General features: G+C 43.6%; 1 protein-coding gene across 3 annotated transcripts; it reads left to right on the top strand.

Annotated features, from left to right (window-relative positions):
• The first annotated feature begins 2,066 nt into the window (after positions 1-2,066).
• LOC101761285 (probable LRR receptor-like serine/threonine-protein kinase At1g06840) lies at positions 2,067-13,367 on the top strand. Of its 3 annotated transcripts, XM_022828241.1 has the most exons (21): positions 2,067-2,908; positions 2,999-3,019; positions 3,426-3,593; positions 3,839-3,992; positions 4,479-4,550; positions 4,680-4,751; positions 5,053-5,196; positions 5,268-5,339; positions 5,410-5,481; positions 6,063-6,137; positions 7,050-7,118; positions 7,251-7,319; positions 7,448-7,519; positions 7,895-7,981; positions 8,067-8,135; positions 9,070-9,560; positions 10,480-10,632; positions 10,863-11,146; positions 11,509-11,560; positions 12,005-12,255; positions 12,357-12,869. In XM_022828241.1, the coding sequence occupies exons 3-21, from the start codon at positions 3,458-3,460 to the stop codon at positions 12,867-12,869; spliced, it is 2,907 nt and encodes a 968-aa protein (XP_022683976.1). In that variant the 5' UTR covers positions 2,067-2,908; positions 2,999-3,019; positions 3,426-3,457. The 3 variants fall into 3 exon arrangements, with proteins under 3 accessions (XP_022683976.1, XP_004974947.1, XP_012703222.1); XM_004974890.4 differs by lacking the exon at positions 2,999-3,019 and having other exon boundaries at positions 12,357-13,367; XM_012847768.3 differs by lacking the exon at positions 2,999-3,019 and having other exon boundaries at positions 3,412-3,593.
• Positions 13,368-22,542: the final 9,175 nt, after the last annotated feature.

The following is a 22,542-nucleotide window of genomic DNA, read 5'->3' as shown; positions in this document are numbered from 1 at the left end:
AGGGTCCTTCTCTTCCTATCAGTCCACCCATCAGCCATAATTGTGCAACCAGTTTGCCTCCAAATTTTACGAAATCCATCAACAAAATTTCTAGTTTCCTCAACACACTTTGCAAGTAATGGACCACGCAAACTATTGAAAATTGGCCCCTTGTATCCTGAACCATATGCACACACAACATCAAGCATTGGCTGATAAAAGATGGAGTTACTTGCATTAAATGGAAGTGATGCATCAATAAACCATCTTGCCATACACAAATCAGTCTTTAACTTGACTTCTTCTCCTTGGAGCACACTCTTTATTGTAGGTTGATCCCCTGGGCAGTTCTAGGTTTGAAATACTTGCCAATACTAGGTAGCAACGCCTCTTTTTCTTCCTCTAGTTGTTGCAGTAGGACCATGCCGGGTTGGGGCTGCTTTAGTATTAGAGACATCATATGATTCCTCATTTCCAGGGTCAGGCCCATATGGGTTTTCTTCCTCATAGATCTCTTGCTGCTTCCTTTTCTTATCTTTCCAATTTTCAATACTTTGATTCATTACATGTTGAACCTCTGGACCAACCTTTGGACATCCAGCCACATTTCCTAGATATTTGGCTAGATGTTCCTTGAATCGATGGATTCCTCCTCCTTTCAAAATCATGTCACAGTACATGCACTTGATCTTCTTTTTTCTTTCCTCAGTAACTTGTGTACAATACCCCCATGCCGGATCAGTTTTTCTTCTTGTCCTTACTTCTGTTCCAACCTCTTGGCTAGGTGCTGCGTTATTGGGAGTGTCTGAAGAATCCACTGTGAATGTTAAGTGCAAAAAAAGACCAATCAGTACTTCAATAATAAGTATACAAATCAGTAGTACCTACTCTAATTTTGTGCAATAATAAGCAATAATACTAATTTGTAGTGAGTAGTGAGTACTAACCATTAGCCATGGTAGATCAGAAATTCAGAACTTGCTGTTGCTGTCGATTGTCGAAGATTGACTTGCTGTTGCTGGCTTGTTGCTCGGCTGCTCCTGGGTCCTGGCTCCTGCCTGCCCTCGCTTAGGGCCTCAGGCGCGGCCGGCGCTCCGCCGGTCCGCCGCCCAGGCCGCGTGGTGGTGGGCTGGTGCCTGGTGGCCCGCCAGCCGGCCTACTCGCCCGCCGCAACGGCGCCCAGGCGTGGTGGCGCGGCGCCTCGCCGGTCCGCCGCCTAGGCTGCCAGGCGTGGTGGCGCGGCGCCTCGCCGATCCGCCGCCCAGGCTGCCAGGCGTGGTGGCGCGGCGCCTCGCCGATCCGCCGCCCAGGCTGCCAGGCGTGGTGGCGCGGCGCCTCGCCGATCCGCCGCCCAGGCTGCCAGGCGTGGTGCCTCGTGGCACTGGCGCCCCACCGGCAGCCGCCCAGCCCACTAACGGAGGGAGGACGGGGGATTGGGGGAACAGGGATGGACCTGGGGCTGGGTGCTGGGAGCCTAGGACCGGTGTTCGGTGGACGGCGACGAACGGACGGAGGGGGCGGCGTGCGCCGGCCGCCAGGCGCCAGTGCGTGCAGCGCCGCCGCCGGCCGCAATTTTTTTTCCGTGCGATTTTTCCCTCTGGCCAAGTCTCTGTGCTGCCTTACTGCCTAACCCTAAAAATTGAAGAATTCCATTTTTGCCCTCATGGAGATAATGCTCCCCTGAATTGATAGAGGGGCATTTTGGTGAAGAATCGAACCAGTCCGGTTCAATCGGAACCGGCCGGTTTACCGGTTCCATAAAAAACCAGCCGGTTCCACCTGTTTTTAACGGTCCGATTGCACGGCTGATCTTTTAAGCGAACCGAGCCAATTTAGGCCCTGGTTCGGTACCGGTCCAACCGCCGGTCCGGTCCGGTTCAAATAACTATGGGTTAAAGTTAGCCAATAAGCTACATAGTTACATAGAGGATTTGAAATCGTCTATAATTTGAAAGGAAGAATTGCAATATTTTAGATTTTTCATTTTTCCGAAACGCAGGTGCGGGGGTTTTAGGGACGGGCCCAGCTGACAGCGATGGCGCACATTTTTGTCTTTTCGTCCTAATCTCGGCGACGGCGTCGTCAGGGGAGGGGAGCTCATGCCGATGAGCGGCGGCGGCGGCGGTAATGGCATGTCAGGACCTCCAGTCCAGGGCGAGGATGAGGATGGCTTGGCCTCCGCAAGCAGTCCGAGAGTCTGAGCCCTTCTTCTTACTCTCGCCCCCTTCCTTTTGATTTTTTCCTCCGCACGGATTGGTTTGGCCCGTTCAATAGGCGGCGAAATTCAACGTGCTGAGGTCAGTGGGTGAGGAGGCAGACGGGTGGATGGGTGGAGAGCGAGAGGAGATGGAGGCGTTGGAGGGGAGCAAAGCAAACCTATCCTGTTCAACACCAACCCCAGGTCCTATCCACCGCTGTCAGGTCAGGACGTCAGGTCAGTGCGTGAGCGTTGCATTTAGTGCTGCTTGGAGCGGTCGATGCTGGAATGGTTGGGAGGATTGGGATCCAGTCTCTTCTCCTTCCCGGAGAAGCAGCGGAAGCAGGAGGAGCAGGTGCAGTGGAGGAAAGAAATGGTCACCCAATTCAGATCTGGCAACGCAGCGGAAAGGGTCAATGCAGCTCTCTCACTGTCCCTAAACAAGGGCGGCTGCTACCTTCCTCGCTTGTTCGCACCAGCAGCATCAGTGTCCCTTTCATAGGAGAGATCCCCCCTTTCCATCGCATTCACATACCCTCCGTTGCCTTTGCCACTACAATATCTTAATCACCAGCGTAAACTCGCCGTTGTTGCCTCCTCTGCTTGCCACTCGAGAGCTTCCATCTTTCTTTATTGCGCCGCCCCCTCCATTCGGCGGTTCTGTCATCGGCGCCCCGATCGGCTCAATCAATCCCTCTGGTTGGTGCTATCTGCTGCTTGCTTTGCTACCTGGTGAGTTGAGCTTTCCTTGAAGTTGCTCTTGATTACCTTGGTTAGTTGCGAAATCCTAATTTTCTTTCTTTTTCTCTGTTGATGACATAGCATGCCACGCTTTAATCCTTGGTGAGCATATGCTCAGCTATGGTGCTAGCTATGGTGTCATGACTATATTTGTTTGTTAGGATGCAACACCAACATTTCCTTCCCTGTCAATATGAGCAGCAAAGGAATTTATTTCTCCTTGTACTGTGTTACAAAAATTTCTCATGCCATGTTTTCATCCCATGTCATCTCTACTGCTTGTTGGTTATTTACTTTGAATTCTTGTGTGTATTCTAATAAAAGTTTACTCCTTTGAGTTACATAAGCTATCAACTACAAGCCTCAGAATTTCCGACTAGCAAAAGTTTTCCTTTGGAATGCATAGCTTTCTTAAATTTACCGGCAGATTCGAGCAGTAATTTAATCCGATGCCCTTTGTGTATCTTCGATCTGTTCAACTAACTTCTGCTCAGCTGTTCCCTAACAGGGAATGGATTCTGTCACAGAGAGCCTACAACCATGAACTCTGAATATTCTGGCCAAATGGGGCAAAATTCGTTACGGCCTCAAGTATTCTTTCTCTCTTTCGTTATCCTCACATTTTATCTTGCCCTTTTGCGACCAGCGACTGCACAAATCACTGCACCATGGGAAGGTAAAATCCTTTGTATTCGTTGCATGCATACCTCTCTTATGTTAGTTTGATCTCTGCATATTCCCCATTTGTTTCCATTTGACTTTTACCTTGTAAGCATGACCTATCACCTGACAGGACAGGTGTATACAAGTCAGCAATACTACCTTTTTTTCATTACAGCTATTTTTCATGCCTTCGAATTTCTTTCTTCTTACATTTTTGTCAAACTAACTGTATCTAAAATTGGTCCATCTACTCTGCAGTTGATGCTCTCAAGGCTATCAGGGGCAGCTTGATAGATCCACTGGGACGTCTTAACAGCTGGAACCGTGGAGATCCATGCACGGGAAATTGGTCCCATCTCATCTGCTACAATGCATCAAGCAAAATCGATGGATACTTGCATATACAGGAATTGTACGAGCATAAGCGATCACCTTGTCAATCAATTGCTTCTTTTACATTCCACACTAACCCTTCTAATTTGTTTTGAGTTGTTTTTTGATGAATGACTAAACTTGGCCTTGGTTTTGATACAAATTTGTTTACCACCTTAGCTTAATAGGCCAGGTTTGCACCTGGATTTGTTTCCACTTTTTGAAAGAAAACTTGATAATAGCATCTACTCTCCCTCTCTTTTCCAACATGCGTTGCATTCTTCCTGTTTTGGCATTGTTGGAAACTACACTGTATTTGGAATATTGGAGGCTTCGACTAAAAGGATCCAGAATGTGTTTACATAGTACTGGGGGCCTTGTCCCTTCTAGTATCTCTGGAGTTAATTATTTTGCTAGTGGATCTGATTGCTGCAACACTTGTTTCACTTGATGACTTTTTTCCCATTAGCCAGTAGTTTCCATGGCTATTAAAGTATTTACATCTATAACGTAAATGTGATTGCAGACAGCTCCTAGCGTTGAATTTATCAGGAACTTTGGCTCCTGAGCTTGGTCAGCTTTCTCAAATGCGAATTATGTAAGTTAATGATTTTTTGCTGGCAATCAATTAACTGTTGAGTCAACTTTAGCTTGTCATTTGGATTGCGCACTTGTTTAATGTACATGCACAAAGGCGTTGAGTATTTTTTTTCCTGTTTCTTTGAAGGGATTTTATGTGGAATTCAATAGGCGGGAGCATACCTAAGGAGGTTGGCAACATCACTTCTCTGGAATTAATGTAAGTCTTAGGAAGTTGGTCAACAACATAGTCTTTCTGAATCAGTTAACTAGTTATATTTTGGTTGTATACGGAGCTTGTCATCTTCCTTGAGCGCTGTTAGTTTAGCTTATTGTTGCTACCCTGAATCTAAGATGCATCCTGATACTTGGTATTTTTATTTTTCTCTTTAACATGTCTCTGATTATAATTTAATGTGTTTCTCTGATACAAGTAGTGAAGATGGGCTTTGCAACTTTTTGCTTCTTTCATGCAATTATTTCTGCTACTGTAACATGGTGTCTGTTTTATGTATTTGCAGGCTCCTAAATGGAAACCAATTGAATGGTTCTTTACCAGAGGAGATTGGCTTCCTTCCTAATCTGAATAGGATTCAGATTGATCAGAACCATATATCTGGACCAATACCGAAATCATTTGCTAACCTGAACAAAACCAAACACTTGTGAGTAGTATTGGTTTGCATCTATGTAAGCAAAGAATAGGTATCCTAATGGCTTTTCAATCTTGATCCAGTCACATGAACAACAACTCATTGAGCGGTCAGATTCCACCTGAGCTTTCCAGATTACCTTCACTTGTTCACCTGTAAGTTCCAGACTGCTGCACCATTACTGATCTTACTTTATACTTTGCTGAGAGTATTTTTATTTTGCAGATTGTTGGATAACAATAACTTGTCAGGCTATATTCCTCCAGAGCTATCTAAGTTACCGAAAGTGTTAATCATGTATGTAAGCTTATATTTTTCTGTATCACTATTATGCTAAGTTAGTTGCATTGCCTACCATTCTTCGATCAGGAATTGGATAAAGTTTAGCTTGGCATGAAGCGCAATTCATTTGCAGTGGTTACTCGTGTCTGTTGTTTCATAGCTCGATTGAATTTAAGTAGAGCTAATCTAGAGGTTTGGGAGGACCACAAAGTATTAACCTCTGTGGGTCTAAACTTCTTCTATGGCAATAGCAGCTGATGTCTTTTATCATTCCTTCATTTTCTCAGTGAAAACTTTATCTAACTGGCTACTGTAGATTATGTAGTAATCTTGGTTTAAATCTGGTTTTATCCTGATCTTTAAGGTGCTTTATTCTTGCCAACAGTACACGATTTTTGGGTGCTTTCCACTCTTTCTTGACCAACAATAATCAAAACTAGTTGAAAAGAAAGAAAGCACTTCATCCTATTCATTGCACATTGTGTAGTTCACTTTTTTCAAATATTTGACCATGCATCTGCAATTTCACATTTTAAAACTGTATAACATCCATTGTCCATTTTATTTCTAACTACATCTTTTTAAAATGATCCCAGTCAACTAGACAATAATAATTTCTCTGGAAGTTCAGTTCCTGTATCTTATGGCAACATCACGACACTTCTGAAGTTGTAAGTTTGTTTTAACTCCTTTTTCATTCTTTTATTTGTTCTCAAATGAATTTTATTACCAGTAAATGCAAATCCATACCCTCATTGTTGGTTTACCAATTACCATGACAACTCCCCTTCATTTGGTTGAATCTTTGACAGGAAAAGAAATCTGGACATGTAGATTTTTACTTTTATATTACTGCTTATTTATATTAGTAACTGTCGCATAGATATTGATTGAATAGCATCTTTTGTCCCTGACGATCGCTGGCCTCCGAAGGGCCTATCAGTGGTCTACAAAGTAAAATGCGTACTGTACCTTGTCCAATTATTAGTTAAATGCTGCAGTGTTGATTAACCAAACTTAAAAAGTTCAATTCATTTCTGAATTTCTGATTAAGCCACTTGTTTGTCTTTCATAATGACTATCTGAGGAAATAGTTTGATTAATATTGATTTTTCTATCTCCTAACATGTTGCAATCTAGCTTATGAATATCCAAAAAGTACAGAATTGTTGAAACATTGGGAAAGTTTGCAGTAGAGATCCCTGTATAAATGTATCTATCATCTATACATCACAAGTTAAAGTTTATAGGATGACCTCCCCATCCAAAGAATTGACATTCCTAATCTAGTGAGAGCAAGTCAAATCGCGTGAAATTAAAGAGGATATATAACAAAAAATTAATTAGCTGTTGCTAATATTTAGGGTATTATAAATTTATAATGGTAAAATTTAGGCTTGCACACGAGATGTTTGACAAGCATATGCAGTTCATTACCCAAAATGGGGCTTGCCTTTGAATCCTTGCACATTAAGGTGTAAAGCTGCAGTGCATCTCAACTGTATTTAGTATTCTGCTCTGTGTTTTTCCTGGAATAGCATTTATTAAAATCATAAATTAATATAATTGATACTCATCATTAGGAGTTTGAGGAACTGCAGCTTGGAAGGACCTGTTCCTGATCTCAGTGGAATACCCCAACTTGGTTACTTGTATGTGTAAAATTCTATACTACAGCATCACAATTTTTTTATTATTAGCAAAACATTTTAGTCTTAGTCCTTGCGCATCATGCTTAGGAGAATTTGGCAGTTTTTCTCATCTTGGTCTTATTGGTGTTTCAGGGATCTTAGCTGGAATCAGTTGAGGGGTCCCATACCATCCAGCCAATTTGCGAGCAATATAACTACAATGTACAAAACACCCCTTGCAGACAGATCATAGCATCTTATTATTTTACTAAACATTTGGCAAGAAGTATTATTTATTGATCGTTCTAATTGCATAGACGGTGATTTCCTCACTTTCACAATTTATGCAGTGATCTTTCCCATAATCACCTTAACGGTTCCATACCTGGAAGTTTTTCTGGCCTTCCTAATCTTCAAAGATTGTAAGTACGATCTTACCCTTTTCATGCTATTTATAAGTTAATGTGGACAGTTCATGTGATGATCCTTTCGATCATTTGTAGAAAACTTTGCATAGATGATTGGTCTTGAGATACAAAGGATAAGAGCATTAGGATGGTAGCTTTCATATCATTATTGCTTAACAGCGACAGTTACAATATGCCTCCTTGTAGTAAAGGGCTCTTCTTACTTATATATAAATTTAATCTAATAGATAAACTGCCATGCCTCCAAAAATAAAATAATTATCTTTCATTGAGCATAGTTTCTTTATCTCAAACAGTATGCATGGTACCTATGCTCTGAAACGGTCAGTCGGATCAGACTGAACTGAGACTTCATTGTCCTTTCTTCAGGTCACTGGACAACAACAACTTGGATGGCTCTGTTCCTTCTAATATCTGGCAAAATATTGATCTCAGTGGAAATAGAAGTCTTATACTGTGAGATATTCTAATCTTCACTCCCCATCACATTTTTCTAGAACAAGGTAATTGATAGTCTAATTCTCTGTTGAATATTTTACAGGGATTTCCAGAACAATGCTCTCACCAATCTATCAACGCCTCTTTCGCCCCCTGACAATGTTACCATCCTGTATGCATTTCTATTCAATCCTTTCTTCTTGTTATGAAAATATATTGACTTCTTTGTGTTATTAGAAAGGTGTTATGTTATCACTGATTTGTTTGATCACCTTCGCTTAAAAAAGAACTGATGCAGACCTATCTATGTTTTAGTAGCTTCAAAATAGTGTAACTTCCATATACTGTAGCAAGGATATATGTGACGCTTTTCATTCGATCATCTGAACATATTAGCATATAAGATGAATACCTTGAGTCACCCACCTTGCCTTGTTTGTCTCGGTACACCGGTACGCAGCTTAGTTTTTTAAAATCCAAACCCCTCTGTAAGTTGCCTGTGGCTTTCCATTCATTTTCATTTATTGACGCCCATTAGCGAAGGTCAGTACCTAACCTTTTTGGGCAAGCCCAAGTCCCAAGAAAGTGGTGGTTTCATGTGGAGTTATGGTGCTATTGATCGTTTCATGTTAGAAAAATATTCAATTTGTTCCTTACATGGTCTGATATAGATGTGTCATAGTACTTGGGGACAGCAAAACATGTTTTTTAATATAAACATGAACAGTTGAGCATTTGGTGTCAGAACTTTCTGAAAGATCTGTTGTTTCTTTTGCTAATTGGCAAAGGGCAAGAGAAATGAAGTGAAAGATGGTTTCATTTTCCTCTTTGTGTACATCCTATCCATATGCTCCCTTCTGTATAATTTTGCATTTGGCCATTTCTAATAAAAATTGCAAGAAAGGGGGTTGTTTGGTGCATATGTCTAACAATGTCATCATTTAGCCTATAACTTCTTTGATTCTAATAACAAAAACTAACGGTTACTTCAATACTAATTTGCGAAAGAAAATGCAGTTCATCAAGAACGGAAGAGCATGTTCTATATAGCTTTCTGTTGCTTCTGTTTCAGTGCCTTACTTTTTCTGCCATAACTTAATGTTTAGGTTGCATGGAAACCCTGTATGCACAGTTCAAAACCAACAGAATATTTCTAAGTATTGTCAATCAAAGACAGTTGTTGCAGATGGAGGTTCCTCAAATAACAGTACACTTTGTGGACCATGTTCTACTGACATGCCTTACGAAAGAGTGCTAATGTCACCTATACCGTGCTTTTGTGCCATTCCAGTTTATGTGGATTACCGGCTTAAGAGTCCTGGGCTTTCGGATTTTGTTCCCTATGAGGCTCTATTTCAGCAGTACTTATCATCTGGGCTTTCATTGTTATCGTTCCAATTAGAAGTTTCTACTTTTATGTGGGAAGAAGGCCCAAGGCTTAAGATGTCCCTGAAACTATTTCCAAATAGAACACTCATTTTCAATGCAAGTGAGGTGTCTAGGCTCAGAGGTATGTTCACAGGTTGGCAGATTCCAGACTCTGACATATTTGGACCCTATGAGCTTCTCAACTTCAACCCAGGGTGGTATAGCAACAGTATGCTATCTTTTCTCTGCATCTATTATTTTCACTTATGCATTCTATAGTTAGATTAGAGATTTTGGTGAGTTTAACTATGAATCTATGATAATGATACCTTGCATCTTTTTTCCCTCGACTACATAGGAAGGTGCGTATATTTGTATTAAGAGACAAAACAGTCTTACACATACTCCCTCCGTCCCAAAAAACAAGTCGTTTTAGGATTGTCCTAAGTCAAACTTTTCTAAGTTTGACCAAGATTATAGAAAAAACTACATATATTTATGGTATGAAATAAGTGTCACTGGATTTATCATGAGATATATTTTTATAATATACCTATTTGATGGCATAAACATTGATACTTTTCTCTATAAATTTGGTCAAAGTTGAGAAAGTTTGAGTTAAGACACACCTATAATGACTTGTTTTTTGGGACGGAGGTAGTATATTCACAATACACACACAGGAGGGCAACTATAGCAACCAACAGCTAGACTGGACCTAGAGGGCCCTAAGCCCCTCTGCCCAACTGAGCACCACAATACCTCATTTGAAATCTCACGCTAGATGTTATCGCAGATTTGCATCTAACCAGAAACTCTGAGAAATGTATGTGACGAACAGCCGATGTCACTTGGCAAAGCTGAGCAAGTTAAGAAAACAATTTTTGGGCCTAAACGTTACAGTAGAATATGCTATCGCACGTGAATTATAATGGAACATGTATATTCCAAATGAATAGTTTGGGATTGAAAAAGATGTGCTGTAGCAGTCACATGGTGCTGTTGATCAAACATGCCTACAAAACATAGTGTTATGGAAATCTTGCTAACTTAAGTTTGCTGCATATTCTAGATCAGTTTAAATTTCCATAACTGTAGAATGTCTAGAAGATAGAGGGCTTATATGTTCTCTTTGCTATCTTTCCCAGTATTACCACAGGGTAGAAGGTCCATTCTGAGTACAGGTGCCATTGTTGGGGTAGTCATGGCGGCATTTGCTGCAGCCGCCATTCTTTCATCCCTAATTACAATTATCATATTGCGAAGACGTTCAAGACATTCTTCTTCAAAGAAACGCTCTGGTACCCTCCACCTCTACTCCCTATGGTCTTAAGCAGTTAACGGTTAGAAAGTTTGTTTTTTTATTAAAATGAAATAGTGTTTCAATTGCCCCCTCTATATTCATTTATTTACTATTTTAGTAAAGGAATTAATGTGCATATAAGTATATCCTTTCTATATGATTTGCTATTTGTCTGAGCTACATTTCCTATCCGCTGGTCAAATGACAAGGTTCTATTGTCTGATGCAGCAAAAAGAATTTCAATGAAAATTGCTGGTGTAAAAGACTTCACTTTTGAAGAATTGTCACATTGTACAAATGACTTTGATGATTCAGCACTAATTGGCCAAGGAGGGTATGGGAAAGTATACAGAGGTGTGTTGGCTGATGGAACAGTAGCAGCCATAAAACGAGCACAGCAAGAATCTCTTCAGGGTTCAAAGGAATTCTTCACAGAGATAGAATTGCTGTCCAGGCTGCATCACCGTAACCTGGTTTCTTTGCTTGGTTACTGTGATGAAGAAGATGAGCAGGTTGTCCCTGCAACCCCCCCTCTCTCTCTCTAAAGAAATGCAAATTTTAAAGTAAATTACGTCAAATGTTGTTGATTTATTATTCAATCGCTTGCTTCTTTTGAACTGAGTAGTGGAAAAATTGATACAAATTTGTTGGTTCTAATGTGCATGTGGAACCTATTTCTGGTAGAGTGATTGAATGAAGTGTTTATTGTTTAGTTCCCACGTGCTTCCTTGGTAGGTATTATGTTTTCTTTTGTGTAGAACTTTGATTTCCTATCTTTTTGGAAGTCATGATATGGATGATTTACTAGTAGGTAATGTACTTTCTATTGAACATTACTGTGATGTAGCCTCACACTGTTAAGCCTATATTGCAGATGCTGGTATATGAGTTTATGCCCAATGGTAATCTACGTGATCATCTTTCAGGTGAGCCCTTATTCAATACCACTATAATCACCTTAAAGTTTACTTATAGTTATTCTATTGGACTAATACATAAAATTCTAAAAGCATCACAAATCCCATGTTTCTGTCATGTATTACTTGCATGCAAGCAATTTCTCCATGTTCAATCTTTTGTTTGCTACAGTTATACAATCACATTGTTCATTCTCACGTCCAGTTGAAAAATGTTATGGAAACACAAATTTATGCATATTTTGTTGTTGTGGATCATTGTCCATTCATATTACCTCCTCCGTTCCAAAAGTCGTGTCTCCTAGTTTTAGAATTTCATTCCTTAATACGTGTCATTTTATGGTTTCTGACCTTTTTTGCTTTCCTTTTTGTGCGCTAAGACTGCTCACCTACATTCCTGCACTATTAATTCTGATATACTGCCTTTCTGACCTGACAATATCCATGTGACAGCTAAAGCTAAAGTGCCTCTAGATTTCCCCATGAGGCTACGGATTGCGCTGGGATCATCACGTGGTATCCTGTATTTGCATACTGAAGCAGACCCCCCAATATATCATCGTGACATCAAAGCTAGCAATATTCTACTGGACTCGAAGTTTGTTGCAAAGGTTGCTGATTTTGGTCTCTCACGGCTCGCTCCGTTGCCAGAAACAGAGGGGAGTGCCCCTGGCCATGTCTCCACTGTCGTAAAGGGTACCCCGGTAAATAGGCTACCATACACTATTCTGGCGCTTCCTGAGATAGTGAAATACACTTCACACATCATGATCAAAAACTAATTTTCCTCTCCTCACTTTTGCAGGGCTATCTTGACCCTGAGTACTTCCTCACTCATAAGCTTACAGACAAAAGCGATGTGTACAGCCTGGGTGTTGTGTTCTTGGAACTACTGACTGGGATGCAGCCAATTTCCCATGGAAGAAATATAGTCAGAGAGGTGTTGGCAGCCAATCAGTCAGGGATGATATTCTCGGTGGTGGATAACCGGATGGGCTCATACCCCGCGGAATGCGTGGAGAGGTTTGCCGCGTTGGCACTGCGGTGTTGCCAGGACGAGACGGACGCGAGGCCATCTATGGTGGAGGTGGTTCGGGAGCTGGAGGTGATATGGCAGATGACGCCGGGGACAGAGAATATAGCATCGTCAGAGTCCGGTGCCCTGGCGATGGGCTCTAGCAGCAGCAACACCACTGGCACACCCACAACATCATCGGCGACGCGGATGGCTTCTTCGAATGATCACTACATTTCGTCCATGGAGGTTTCCGGTAGCAACCTGCTCAGTGGCGTGGTGCCCAGCATCAACCCACGCTGACCGGGCATCGTATGCATACATAAGTTGTGTTATTATTGTAGATAGTAAAGATGGCATATGGATGTCTAGTTGTGTTATGACCAGGCATCATAGTGCTGTGCAGTGTCACCAGGTGCATTTGCGTCGGGTTTAGAAAATTCGTTCGTGGTTTATAGTTATTTTTGTCCTCGTACTAGTATGTAATGAAGGTTAGCCTAAGATTTCTTGCTTAACTGGTCAAGCTTCCATTTGACTTGTGTGGGCTGTAGTAGGTTCCATTTGTCTCCCGGTGGGTGGCCTTATGGACCGAAGGGATGACAAGCCCGTATTACACTATTCTTCTGCTTGGTTTTCTCTTGGGGTAATTATTTTGCTGGGCTTTTGGGACAAGTACAATCATGATCTAAGGTGGTGTTTGGTTGGCTCAAATGTAACTTAATCTGATTATTGAAGGTAACGAATCCTATGTTTGGTTGCGGCTGTAATCGAATTCTCTTATCTAAATAATATCTATATCTATATAAGCTTGTTACCCTTCCTTCCCACCGTAATCAGATATAAATACACATTCTGTAATTTGATATGTTATGAGAGTACAACCATGTAAAGAGGGTAATCACAAATTCCGTTACCAAATACACTTTAATCTGATTCTCTTTGTGTTTACTTTACCTTAGTACGAACAAAATACTATCTATATATGTCTATGAGTAATTTAGGTTTTTACCGGTTGTCCTCCACTCTTTACATACATGCTAATATTTTAAACAATAACATTGTATCGTTACGAAATAAAGCTTAAAATCAAAGTTTAATAGGGGTATACGCGAATAAGCGTGCTAAAATATACAAAATTTAAATAAGAATATCAAACCAAACATTACGAATCCTCAATTTTGAGAAAGTATTTCAATTCATTTATAAAATGTACACGGTTCTCTTAGAATATGATAGAACCATTACTACACAGTCTAATTTCTACGATACAGTCGTGTGAAAAAGAAAAGGAAGCTTCCCTGGCTATTTTGGGTCTTTAGGAGCTTCTTGGGTCAACTTTCCAGCTTCTGGTAGTTAGAAGCTGGAAAGTTGAAACAAACAGTCTAGTTGTTGGGTTGACTTTCGAAAAGCCGGAAAGCTAGCTTCTGAGAAAATGGACTGAAAGCTAGAAAGCTGGCTGAGAGGAGCTTTTTCTAGCTTTTGATGTGCTAAGAAGATAAAAATTTATTACAAAAGCCAATAGCAAAAGGTTAGCAACCAAAAAGCCATCTTTTAGAAAACTAGCTTTCCAGCCAAAAGTCCAAAAGCAGAAGCTCAAACAAACAAGGTCTGAGAGGAGCTTTTCCTAGCTTTTAGTGTGCTGAGAAGATAAAAATTTATTACAAAAGCCAATAGCAAAAGGTCAACAACCAAAAGGCCAGCTTTTAGAAAGCTAGCTTTCTAGCCAAAAGCTCAAAAGCAGAAACTCAAACAAACAAGGCCTTAGATGAGCAATACTACCACACAAGATTAAATTCATTAATTGCTTTTGACGTTTGAAGTCTACTGTTAGCAACAATCTTAACTGTTTTAAATCAAATTAAGGCACTGACGAGGGACATCATAGCAGAAATTCATAAACTATCAAGCTTATAAGTAAATTTGAATTTTGCTACCAATTTGAGTTTTATCTTTTTACTACATACTTCATGAAGAGTTAACTTAGCCGGGAAGATTATGATGTCATGGTATATGTTATTATATTGCTAGAAGCTACTATGTTGTCCTAGAAATTGTGTCTTAGGTGTCAATGAGTAATAGCTGAGTTGTTATGACTAATATCTAGTTGTACCCTTAGCTGCCATCTAGTTGGCTAGTAATTGTCGTATAGTTGTATGTCAGTTTAAATAGAGGCTATATCCTCTAGTTTTGAAAGTTTTATGTACCCACTACCTTGTGAATAGAACTTGATGTTCCTATCATAGATCTTGGACTAGATCTCTTCTTTGAGCTTTGGATTATTAAGCTCTTATTGTATGTGGATTTAGAGTGCCAGTTTCTTCAACATTTTGTACTAGAACTATCTACAACACCTTAGAGTGGTTCCTCCAATTTAGTGTGCATCATTAGATGGGTATCAGAGCTTTGTTGATCATCTCCTCCTGTTGTTTTCTTTGAGAGAACCTATAGCAAGACATGGAGGAACTTGCTACCTTTTGGCTTACGTTATGGAATCAATTCAACACTGAACTGAAATTTTCAAGCACAGCACATCCACAAACAGATATCTAAACTGAAATAGTGAACAGGTTTTTTAGGCAAATTGATTCGCCCCCTCCAAAGCAATTCAATCTAATCAACACACAGGATATAGGGTATTACGCAACTAGCAGTCCGAATCTGTCTAAATCGTGTGTTTGTGTTTACCTTCGAGTTTCTGATCTCGACAAGCCCCACTAACTAAAACACTACCTTGGACACCACCCTCGGTAGGTTGCCAGGTCTAAACACCAACAGCTGGCGCGCCAAGTAGGGTGTCTCGTCGAGAATCCACTGGTGCACTCAATGGCATGACTCATCATCAAGCCAATCGTCGTGTTTGAAGTAGGCACGGCGTTCATCTTCGGCTCCTGGGTTTGCGTCACAAATGGTGTTGGAAATTTCCACCACCACATTGCTGCAACCCCGGAGAAGAAGCAGCAAACCATGAAACTCCAACGTCAAGCTCTGGAGGATCTCGTCGAGAATTTTGACGAATTTTCAATTTATGACTTAGTCAAAGACTAGGGAGACGAGTTCGAGTACAACTCGACTCCTCCCACCAGTCGAATTGACTTTCACGAGCTAGTGCATAAGCCATCGTGCAAGTCGTATTACCACTTGAGTCAATTCCCGTTCGGACTCCGCAACACGACCACTGTTTATTTGGCGGTCTTGTCCAGATCACAATCCAATACGGATACAATCGAGGACTTCGACTACTACTCGGACCCGGAGGAGAAGACCCCTTTATTAGGTCTGCAGCAGGGCCTAGTGATCACATCAACACCCCAAGGCAGATTCATCTATTGGCCCAACATGAAGCCACATGCTCTCACCCAAGGACGATGATTCACGCCTCATTACCTACCTCGACACCCTCCCATACTGTCGGGCATACACCCCAGGTCCACGAGTAGGCCTTGGACGGCCCACCAAGGGACATACTCAGACAAGATCAGAACAAGGATGGGCGTATCCTACTTGGACTAGTCAAGTATGTTTATGGAAAACTACTCGGGCCGTTACCGAGTAGAACTCTGTAATAGTACCCGACTAGGACTCAGACTTGTAACCCTGCCCTCCCGTGCATATAAGGGTGGGCAGGGACCCCCCTCAAAACACAGACACCATATCATCATACATCAATACAAACCAACACACAGGACGTAGGGTATTACGCGATCTAGCGGCCCGAACCTGTCTAAATCGTGTTCCCTGCGTCACCATTGATTCCTTGATTCTCGACGACCCTTACCGCATAAAAGACCACCTAGGGTACCCCCTAGGCGGGTTGCCGATCTAAAACACCGACAGCTGACGTGCCAGGTAGGGGAGCTCGTCGAGTTTCTCAGCGCGAACTCAATGGCAAAGGTCATCATCAGGCCCATCTTCTTCATCGAAGCCGGCGCCACCTTCGTTTTTGGATCCTGGCTTTGCGTCGCCGAAGGCTCGGGATCGTTCCGGCGCCAAATCGTCGACGTTCAGGAGAAGAAACTAGAAAATCTGACCAGAAAAAACCAAGATTTCAAAGTCGACGAGTTCGAGTTCGACTACGCGTCGGATTCGACTTCGCCCCAGACTACTCCAACCCTCCGCTCAGGGGTCGGGCGCCCGACCCCAGAATTCAGGGTCGGGCGAGGCGGAATTCCACCCTCAAGGGGCCGGGCGCATCCGACCCCGGGCCTCAGGGTCGGGCGAGGCGGAGTTTCACACACAGAGGGTCGGGCTCAGCCGACCCCAGGACTCAGGGTCGGACTCGCTTCGGACTCGTCGATCCCAGTCAGCGTCCAAGTCAGTTTCGACTTCAAGGCGGTTCCCGCACGGATTCCGCAACGCAACCAAAGTCTACCAAAATTTTCTTGCTCGAACCCGATCCGAACTCGGGCATGATGAAGACGTCGACTCCGACTCATCCTATTCACCAGAGATACCATTATCTGGTCCAGCCCAAGGGTTGGTAATAACTTCGACATCACAAGGCAGATTCGTCCACTGGCCGGGATTGCGACCGTCTTTTCTCGATCGTGACTACGACTCGCGCCTTGTTGCCCATATAGACAACCTACCATATCAAGAAGGCGTTCCACTCACTTCCAACCGCGAGGAAAGTTACACAGAGATCGGACAGGGAGATACTTGTTATCACTCAGAATAATAACCCGGGTACTAGCCAGAACAGAACCCCCAGGCGATTAGCACAAATTGACAACATCTCCGAAGATGAGTCTACAGTTGACGCCCCTCACGGTGAAACCTCCGAGCAGCGCAACCAACGAAGAGCGCCCAATACTACTCGAGCCGAGCGACGATATTTGATGGCTACAAATATTCCTATTACAAATCTTGAAAGGGATTTCAACGCAGTCCAGGCCCAGGAGCACAATACTCCACTCGCGGCTATCGCCTCAATCAATCTTTTAACAACATTGATGCCTCAGGATAAGGATAACGCAGCCACAGCTCAACTCGTGCAGCGCGGCAACGGACTGATCGCACAACTTGCGGAGCAAGCTTACAAGCTACTCGACAAAGAATCACCAATCCCGTCCGTTCCCGTATCACATCTCATGAAGAAGGTAGCAGGGGAGCTGCAGACAAAAATGCTGTTCCACGAAACGATGATGCAGTTAACCAACCTTGGCAGCACAGCCAAGGTCCAAGCAAGCACAAAGCTCCTGCTCGACATAAGGATGTTGGTGAGGTCAGCTGCACCAACTCGGTTAAAAGGATCTGCCCTACTAGGAAGATCCACGAAATGTCCAACTTCAGTGATTTGCGAGAAATTCTCAACTGTCGGCGCGAACGGGAAGTCAACAGCTACAACCATTTTCCTGCTTTCACAAACCGGGTAATGAAAACAAAATTACCCGATAAGTTCAAGCCAACCGGAATCACCAAGTACGACGGCAAGCAAGACCCAATTCAATGGCTACGATGTTACTCGCTAGCCGTCCAAGCAGCCAGGGGCAATAACGACACCAAAGTTATCCATTTCCCCATATGCATGGAACCCGCACCACTGACTTGGCTCGAGTCACTCAAACCCATGTCCATTGATTCTTGGGCAGACTTGACAAAGGCTTTCACCAACAACTTCGCCGGCTCCATGGCTAGACCAGGTAACAAGATCGACTTAAGACAAATTAAGCAAAAAGAAGGCGAGACCTTACGTGACTATCTACGACGGTTCTTCGAAAAGAAGGCTACCATAGTTGACATCTCCGAAACAAACGTCATTGAGTGCTTCCAAAATGGACTCTATGACCGACGAACATACCAAGACTTCGGTCGCCGGCGACCAGCTGATGTCAAAGAATTCAAAGTCATGGTGCAACAGTGGGTTGATGAAGAAGACAAAGAGCGAGAACGGTTCGGTTCCCACCGTAACCGCGGACACGACAACAACCACAACAATGAACCAGATAGAGCTCGGCATAACGACGCTCGAAACTCCTATCCGACTAACCACAATCGCAAAAGGAAGCCCGACAACACCGTTGCCGCCATGACCAACTCCGGAAAAAAGGGACACCGCAGAAACGACGAAGGGCCAACCTTCACTGAGCTACTCAAAAAGTAGTGCCCATAGCATCCGACTAGCAAGCACTCGGCGATAGACTGCTACAGCATGCGCCGAGTCATGCAAGACTTGCCCGCACCACCACCCCCTGAAGAGTACACCAAGAACAGAGATAAGGGCAAAAATAAAGCCCGCAACGACGAAGATGAGGAAGGCGACTTCCAAACAGCTTCAAAAACCGTCAACGTCATTTTCGGCGGTATCCCAGGCACCGCATCCAAGCGAGCCAACAAACTCATGCTCAGGGAGATCATGGCCATTGAGCCAACGGACCCTACACCATTAAAATGGTCAGATGTTCCAATTTCTTTCAGCAGAAAAGATCAATGGACAAAATTTTCAGAACCAAGCCGTTTTCCATTAGTCGTGGATCCAGTTGTGGCAGGATCAAAGCTAACCAAAGTACTCATTGACAGCGGAAGCGGCCTCAACGTTATCTTCGCCAAGACATTAAGGAAGATGTGCCTCGACGTTACTGAAATGCTTACCCCAACGGATTCACCTTTCTACGGCATCGTGCTCGGAAACGTTGCTATACCACTAGGACAAGTTGTCCTTCCGGTCACCTTCAGAACTAAGGAACATTACCGCACCGAGTACATCAGATTCGAGGTCGCCGACTTCGAGACATCTTATCATGCTATACTCGGACGGCCAGCACTCGCCAAGTTCATGGCCATACCACATTATGTCTACCTGGTACTCAAAATGCCAGGCCCCAAGGGGGAGCTCACGCTGCGAGGAGATCTCCGGAGATCCTACGAATGCGACACCGAAGCCGTGGAAATTGCTGCGACTACTCAATCTCCTAGTCCCATGCAACAAGTCTTCACAGCTTGAAAGAAGCTCCATCCAACCGAACTGGAGATCCCGGAAAACAAGTCGGGGTCCACAAAGGTGAAACCTGCTAGTGAGCAAGACTTCAAATCAGTCGACCTCCAGACCGGTGATCCTTCCAAGACAGCCCTGATCGGAACAGGGCTAGATCCTAAATAGGAATTCGTGCTCGTCAATTTCCTTTGGGCTAACCATGATATCTTCGCTTGGAAGCCGGCTGACATACCAGGTGTGCCCAAGGAACTAATCGAGCATTCTCTCAATGTTGATCCCAAAGCTACTCCAAAACGGCAACGACTGCGCCGTTTCGCTCAGGACAGACGAGAAGCAATCAAAAAAGAGTTAGCCAAGCTACTCGCGGCAGGGTTCATCAAAGAAGTCTTCCATCCTGACTGGCTCGCCAATCCCGTGCTTGTTCGTAAGAAAAACAACGAATGGAGAATGTGTGTTGACTACACCGACCTCAACAAACATTGCCCGAAAGATCCTTTCGGGCTACCCAGGATCGATCAAGTGGTTGACTCCACCGCTGGGTGCGCTTTGCTATGCTTTCTCGACTGCTACTCCGGCTATCACCAGATAAGCCTCAAAGAAGAAGATCAAGCCAAAACAACGTTCATTACGCCCTTCGGAGCTTTCTGCTACAAAACAATGTCTTTCGGACTAAAAAATGCAGGAGCAACTTATCAAAGGGCTATACAGATGTGCTTCGAAAGGCAACTTCACCGCAATATCGAAGCTTATGTCGACGACGTCGTCGTCAAAACAAGAAACTGGGAGGAACTCATTGCTGACTTGGATGAAACTTTCTCTAGTCTCCGTGCTTTCCGTTGGAAACTCAATCCTACTAAGTGCGTCTTTGGAGTAGCTTCCGGTAAACTACTCGGGTTCATCATTAGCCATCGTGGCATTGAGGCCAACCTGGAAAAAATATCTGCCATCACAAACATGCAGGCACTAGCCAACATTAAGGATGTGCAGAAACTCACAGGCTGCATGGCCGCTCTCAACCGGTTCATCTCGAGACTTGGAGAATGGGGACTACCCTTCTTCAAGCTTCTCAAACGCCAGGACAAGTTCAAATGGACGGAAGAGGTAGATGAGGCACTAACACAACTCAAAGACTTTTTGTCAAAGCCTCCTGTACTCACCGCTCCCTCTCCAAACGAAGACTTGCTCCTATACATCTCCGCTACTTCTTATGTCGTCAGCACGACAATAGTAGACGAAAGGTTTGAACCGGGCCACGCTTACAAGGTCCAACGACCTGTCTACTTCGTCAGTGAAGTACTCTCGGACTCCAAAACTCGGTATTCACCGATACAAAAGCTCTTATACGCTATTCTGCTCACCTCCCGGAAGCTGCGCCATTACTTCCAAGAGCACAACATCACAGTCATCTCCGATTTCCCGCTCGGCGAAATTCTCCATAACAGAGATGCCACGGGTAGAATCTCCAAATGGGCAGTTGAACTCGGAGCTCTTACTTTGAACTTCAAGCCAAGGACAGCCATCAAGTCTTAGGCTTTGGTCGACTTCATAGCTGAGTGGACTGAAAATCAAGTTCCAACACCAGTCGAACGACCAGAACATTGAGTAATGTACTTCGATGGATCCATCAAACTTGAAGGAGCCGGCGCAGGCATCTTACTCATCTCTCCCAAGGGAGACCAACTCAAGTACGTGCTGCAAATATTTTGGGAAGCATCTAATAACGAAGCTGAGTACGAACCACTCCTACACGGCCTTCGCCTCGCAATCTCCCTCGACATCAAACGCCTACTGGTGTACGGCGACTCTCTAGTCGTTATAAACCAGGTCAATGATGAGTGGGACCGAAACAAGGACAACATGGACGCTTATTGCAAAGAAGTCCGTAATCTGGAAAACAAATTCTTAGGCTTAGAGTTTCATCACATCGTCCGCGACAACAACGTTGCCGCTGATGTTTTATCCAAAATGGGCTCAACTTGTGCAGAAATACCAGCAGGAATTTTCGTACATGAACTGCGCAAGCCGTCCATACCTGAACAAGTCACACCACCAGTAGTCTCGGCTACTGACATCTCTCGAGAAATCATGATGATAGAAGTCGACTGGAGGACATCCTTCATCAACTACATCAAAGATCACCAGTTACCATCCGACAAGAATAAAGCTGAGCAAATCTCCCGGCGAGTAAAGAATTACGTTCTAGTCGGAGACAAGCTCTATAGGAAAGGTGCATCATCTGGAGTACTCATGAAGTGCGTCACCAGAGAAGATGGCCAAGAAATCCTAGAAGAGATTCACAGAGGAATTTGCGGCAACCATGCCTCTTCGAGGACACTAGTTGGCAAGGCTTTTAGAGCAGGCTTCTACTGGCCAATGGCTCTGGCCGACGCAAAACTAGTTCAGAAATGCAAAGGTTGTCATTTTTTCACAAAACAGCAACATGTACCGGCCTACAAGCTAGTCACAATACCTCCAACATGGCCATTTGCCTGCTGGGGGCTCGACATGATAGGTCCGTTACCAACTGCGCTAGGAGGATTCAACAGAGTACTCGTGGCAATTGACAAGTTCACCAAATGAATCGAGGTCAAACCAGTCACTTGCCCCAAGGCAGACCGGGTCCTCGACTTCTTGGATGAAATCGTACACCGCTACGATTTTTCCAACAAGATTATCACAGACCTAGGGTCAAACTTCAATAATCACGACTTTTGGGAATATTGCGAGAACAGCGGCATCGACATCTGCTATGTCTCGGTTGCTCACCTGCGAGCCAACGGACAAGTCGAGCGTGCTAATGGCATGATACTCGACGCTCTGGAGAAACGACTACATGACGTTGGCAACACCAAAGGTGGCAGATGGCTCAAAGAGTTACCCAATGCCTTGTGGGGCCTACGTACCCAACCGTGCAAGACTACGGGGCTATCACCCTATTTTCTGGTATATGGCTCGGAAGCCATACTACCCGCCGACATCATGTGGCAATCACCATCCGTTGAACAATACAACGAAGAACTTGCAACAGAAACACGGCGAACAGAT

The sequence above is a fragment of the Setaria italica genome, chromosome VII (genome assembly GCF_000263155.2).
Source record: "Setaria italica strain Yugu1 chromosome VII, Setaria_italica_v2.0, whole genome shotgun sequence".
In the NCBI taxonomy this organism is placed as follows: Eukaryota; Viridiplantae; Streptophyta; class Magnoliopsida; order Poales; family Poaceae; genus Setaria; species Setaria italica.
The sequence above is the reverse complement of the archived record's forward strand: the minus strand, read 5'-3'. Positions and strand labels throughout refer to the sequence as shown.